Below are 6,000 nucleotides of genomic sequence, written 5' to 3'. Positions count from 1 at the left end.
AATGTTTCTGTTTGAGATCATTAATTACTTAGGCTCTGGGCTCAGCAGCTAAGCTTCCATGTAAATATTTATGATGACTTAAAGAAATGAAATCTTGAGGTCCTGAGTTCCCCCAAAAGTAAAGTAAAAACCAGAAGGTTAAATGTTCATGTTACGTGAAGTTGCTTTTAATCCAAAAGGATTCAGCAAGGTCTCCATTTCAGTATAACCCACGTCCATATCTAGGTGTATACTTACACTATATTTGCAAGGTCAAGTGGTTTCTCTGGTTGCTCAGGAAAAACAGGATGCGGGGGTTCTCTGGTGGGCATGCACCCCAAAGATTTACTAATTGCATGGCTCAGCTTCTTTGCAGGGGATTTCTGTGTCAAAGTAGAAAATAAGGAAATAAGAAATTAAATCTTCAAAAGAATGAAAAAGAACTTGGTGACAAGAACTGCAGGAAATACCTTTTGAAATAGAAGCTAAGATGCATTATAATCAACATTATTTGGACTTAGAGAAAGGAACCTACAGTTGTTCCAAGGTCACTTGTGGTCCTTCATTTCTATGCTTACTCCCTCCTTTCTACTACGCACTCTTAAGTTAATGTTAACTTCCCTTGTGAACATCTCTCTGTACCCTTTGCATGAACTCTCTCTTTTGATGCTTTTGGATCATTTCTGGTAAGATGTTATAGTTAATTTCCCAATCAGAGTCAGAAATTTTTGCTGGACTAAAATACTAAAAGGCTAAGATAATGCTGAGAGCTCATGGCTTTTGAATGTTAGCAAATTAGCTGACTAAGTCACATCCCAAAACATGCCTATTAAGAGAATATTCCCAAAATAAACGTGAGGCAGAACATTTGGTGCTAAGGGTCTGGCTATGTATACAGACACAGATGAGTGCCCTCACATTCACAGGCAGTCAGCATCAGACCCGTGACTATAAATTCACAAAGGTACAAGAATAAGCTGGCATACTAATACATTTCTCTGTAAGGTAGAACAATATACAGCAAATCCAAAGACTAGTGAGATCAGATTTAACAGTAAATATGCACAAAAGTAAACAATATGCCACAATTAAGTTATTCAGAATACTCACATTGGAAACCCATATATAAAGGAGGCTCATCATATACTGATACAATCACCCACCCAATTCCCTTTAAATAACAGGGTTGTTGAGATTTCCTTGGAAGGATATTAACTGTAAAAAGGTGTAAATATTTCATTCTACTCACTCTGCAGCGTACTGCCATATGTCCCACTCTAACTGAAAAACAGAACTTGTTTGCCGTTGTGTGTCGTATCAGTACTGCATCTCCACTTAACTTTTATATGCTGCTCGCATGCGTTAAATACACAAAATAAGTAAACTGTCTTTGCCTTTAAGACTATGTAGAGAAGAGCGCCCGGGTGGCTCAGATGGTTAAGCCGCTGCCTTCAGCTCAGGTCATGATCTCCAGGTCCTGGGATTGAGCCCCACATCGGGCTCCTTGCTCAGTGGGGAGCCTGCTTCTCCCTCTGCCTCTCCCTCTGCCTCTCCCTGCGCTTGTGCTCTAACAAATAAATAAAATCTTTAAGGGGGGGGGAAGACTAGGTAGAGAAAGACAGGGCGCCTGGGTGGCCCAGTCAGTTAAGCATCTGGCTCTTGATTTCGGCTCAGGTCATGGCCTCAGGGTCATAGGATTGAGCCCCATGTCGAGTTCTGTGCTCAGCATGGAGTCTGAGCACTGAGCACTGAGCACTCTTCTTCTCCCTCTCCTCCCCCCTGCTCTCTCCAGCTCACTCTTCCTAAAATATATCTTAAAAGAAAAAGAAAAAAAAGACTATGTAGGGAAAGTTAATACCTTTTTAATAATACAGACTGAATAATATCAATTTCTTTAGAAACTTCATATATTGGCTCCAAATCACCTATCACTAACCCCTTCAACACATTAAATTCTGGGCAACATCTAAATGAAGCCTAATTTCCTATGTAAAGCAGAAACTCTAAACATTCCCTCTAAGTGGTCTCCATATCCTTCTTTTACCGGATGACGGGCTGAAATGTGACTTGATCCTCCTGTTTTCTACACTGCCCCAGACCGTGTGTCACTTTTCTGCCTAACACCTCTCAAAGGCTGATAATCCCTTACAGAGTAAGGTCTAAATGCGCACCATCACAGTCCTTACAAAAGCCTTCATATCTGGCTCCCACCTCTCCTCACACCAGCATCAATGATGAGCTGTCATTTGACCCAAAGGCCGTGTTCCTGTAGGTCTCTGTACCTTGGCACAGGCCTTTCTGACGTTGCCCTCTGCCGGTCTATTTTTCTGTAAGTTTCCTGCTCCGTTCTCCAGACTATTTTGAAGCCTTGCCCTGGGTCCGTAAGTCAGAGACCACATTTCCCAGCTACCCATTTACCATGGACGTTTCCACAATTGCGCTTTCCACACTATGGTGCACTTTTTATGTGCCTATCTCTGTGAAACTGGTGGTCCTGAAAGGCAGGGTCTATGTCTTATTCGTCTTTATAGTCCAGACCCTGTCCTATAACAAAATATGTTATTTGAACAATTTGCCTAGATGAATTTTCTGGATTGCTTCTTCCTGACCAAACCACATATGCTTATTTTTTGAGTTACAACACAAGGAGGAGACAGAGGACATCAGAGAATACCTTGATTCACCGTTATAACTAAACACTACATCTGTAATCGGACATTAATTTCATATTTTGCTGTGTCTGAGAACAGCTGCCATTAGTTCATGCAGTCTGTGCGAGATGGATTATCATAGAGACTTGACTTTAGCTGCATCCTGTGCAAAAACAACCATGAAACCACAGGTTTCATGTGTATATTTTATAATAAAATTATGAATTAAATTAATCACATGACTATTAAAATAAATAATGTTTCCCTTCAGATCATCTTATAATCTCTAGCAGTACGCTTGTAATGCTTTTGAAAATACTGCTTTAAAGTCAAGGTTTAAGATCAGATCCAACTTTGAGTCTCAAAAATATACACAGAAAGGTAAAATTAGTACATCAAAGTCAATTCCAAAGAATTAGAACATATCAAGAGCTTTGATATGCACAGAAAGGGAAAAAACTGAGAATAAATATATACAGGAATTAGAATATTCACTGGGCTAGGACCAGACCAAAAAGGATATATTAATCTGAAAATTTTACAGACAATGCATTCAACTAGGTTGTCTAAATATGTAAATAAATGACTTCCTTAAAACGATAAGAAAGAGTAAATTATGATACAGACCTGAAGTGAATTTTGCTATCTCGTTAGTTTAGGAGGCTAAGATTAACAAAACCTGTAAGCATGAACCCGAAAACTGCTAGAAGCTCCAAGCTAGGCACATTGCCTCTCTGGCTCCTGGGCCCCCAGGACAATGCTCAGGACTTGGCAGTCGGTCACTAAATATTTACAGAAGTGAGGAAGGAAGAAAAGTGGCCCAGGTGCAGGGATGGGTGCCTTCCACAGACCTCGTTTAAGCCACTGTGCCAGAGACACCACTTAACGTCTCTGTACCTTTCCCGTCACTTGAACTCACAAACTAATAAATACATGAAGAAGCCTTAACCTGAAAAGGGAAAACTCCTCCCAACAGACTCTTAGGTGATGATTTTCAAAATCTGTGTATCTTCAATAATCCAATTACCTAATTTCAAAACATGTCCTACTATCTCTTAAAAATACTACAGGTTATAATATTTAAAAAACTGTATCAGAATGTATAAAATGTGTATGTACAGTTTAAGGAGTTATAAAACAAATACCCACCTACCCACGAGTCTGCCTGAGAAATAGAAAGACGGCAGTCACTCAAGCTTGCTGAGGGATCTTACGCTAACAGCCGCCTCCCCCACCACACCTGCTCCTCTCCTGGTAACCTAGATCCTGGATTTTGTATTAATCATGTCTTTGATTTTACCATTTCAGCAATTATGTACAAATAATACATGATTTATTTAATACATGTTTAAAATCTATATAGACTTAGGTATATTTTTCTGTAACTTGCTGCTTTCACTTAAAATTACGTTACGGATCATCCATATTGATTCATGTAACTGTAAGTCCTACATTTTTTCATCAACGGATTGTATTTCCCTGCTTAATTACATCATAATTTATATATCCACTCCATGGCTGATGAACATTTGGGTTGTTTCCATCCTTTCGCTCTCACTCACCATGTGGCTATAAACTTTCTTGTCCACGTCTCCTGGTGGAAGAGTTTCCTCACAGTGGAATTACCCGATCGTGAGTTATGCACATTCAATTTTACTAGGCACTGCCAACTCGTTTTTACAAAGTGGTTACACTAATTTCCACTCCGTCAGCTGTGTGAGAGACTTCCTAAATCACCACATTCTGGCTAACCCTTATTATTGTCAGATATTTCAACATTTGCCAATCTAGTGGGTGATAAATGGCAATGTGGTTTTAATTTGCGATGCCCTGATTGCCAGAAAGACTGAGCATCTTTTTGAGTGTTTACGAGCCATTTGGGTTTCTTCTGTGACATGCTTTTTCCTGTCTAGTCCTATTTTTGGTGTAATGTTTCACCAGGTTGCCTGCCTCTTATTGATTTGTAAGAGTTTTTTTTTTTTTTCTTAAAGATTTTATTTATTCATTTGAGAGAGTGAGAGAGCACAAGCTGGGGGCAGGGCAGAGGGAAAGGGAGAAGCAGATTTCCCACTGAGCAGGGAGCCCCATAGGGTGGCTCGATCCCAGGACCCAGAGATCATGACCTGAGCCAAAGGCAGATGTTTAACCGACTGAGCCACCCAGGCACTCTGTAAGAGTTCTTTATATTTTTTGAAATTTTTTTATTTTTATTTTTTTTAAGATTTTATTTATTTATTTGACAGAGAGAGATCACAAGTAGGCAGAGAGGCAGGCAGAGAGAGAGGGGGAAGCAGGCTCTCCATGGAGCAGAGAGCCCGATGCGGGGCTCGATCCCAGGACCCTGGGATCATGACCTGAGCTGAAGGCAGAGGCTTTAACCCACTGAGCCACCCAGGCGCCCCTATATTTTTTGTATTTTAACCCTACGGAAGTTATGTCTCACAAATAACTCCTACTTTAAGGCTTGTTTTTGATGAACAGATATCTTTACCATAACTGTAGTCCCGATTTATTAATCTTTTCCTTTATATTTTGTGCTTTTTATATCTTAAGAAATATTCCTTCCCTGAGGTCATAAAGATATTGTTCCACATTGTCTTCAAAAGTTTTATAGTTTTTCTCCTTTATACTTAATTTGATTCTACTTAGAACTGCCTTTTTGGTAAGTATGAGGAAAGAATCCAATTTTATTCTTTATAGATAATCAATTGCCACAGGACCATTTAATAAATAGTTCATTTGTTTTCTACTCAGTATTCCATTTCTATCTCCATACAGTGTAACGTGGATTTAACTGTAGCTTCCTCATATCTTCTCAAGTAGTACCTTATAATTTTCTTTAGGAGTGTCTTCATTATTTCTAACCCTTTGAATTTCCACTTGTTTTTTTTTTAAAGATTTTATTTATTTATTTGATTGAAAAAGTGAGAGAGCACAAGCAGGGGGAGCAGTAGAGGAAGAATGAGAAGAAGGCTCCCCGCTGAACAGGGAGCCCAATGTGGGGCTCGATCCCAGGACCCGGGGATCATGACCTGAGCTGAAGGTTAGATAACCTCATATAAGTAGAATCATACAGTATTTGCCTTGCTGTGGCTGGCTTCTATTACTTAGAATAATGTCCTCAAGGTTCATCCGTGTTGGAGCATGTTTCAGAATTTCTTTTCTTCATCAAGGCTGAATAATATTCCATTGTATACAGTATGGAATCATTTTGTTTATCCATTCATCCATCAATAGACACTTGAGTTGCTTTCAAGTTTCAGCTACTGTAAATAACGTTATTAGGAACATGGGTGTATAGATGTCTCAAGACTGTATTTTCAATTCTTTTGGTATATAACCAGAAGTAGAATTGGTTGGTAATTCTATC

The 6,000-nt window shown here is 39.3% G+C and overlaps 1 protein-coding gene across 2 annotated transcripts in view; it reads right to left on the bottom strand.

Moving 5' to 3' along the window:
• Nucleotides 1-233: 233 nt before the first annotated feature.
• The window catches only part of DTNB (dystrobrevin beta), a gene marked incomplete at its 3' end in the record, with an annotated part of 122,573 nt that continues 116,806 nt past the window's right edge, over nt 234-6,000 (bottom strand). For both annotated transcript variants that reach the window (XM_080814469.1, XM_080814470.1), the window contains one exon: nt 234-362. In XM_080814469.1, the coding sequence (XP_080670595.1) occupies nt 234-362 (129 nt within the window). The remainder of the gene's footprint in view (nt 363-6,000) is intronic.

This window comes from Martes martes, assembly GCF_963455335.1.
Source record: "Martes martes genome assembly, chromosome: 9".
Taxonomy (NCBI): domain Eukaryota; kingdom Metazoa; phylum Chordata; class Mammalia; order Carnivora; family Mustelidae; genus Martes; species Martes martes.
Note: the sequence above shows the minus strand (reverse complement) of the source record. Positions and strands in the feature narration are given on the sequence as shown.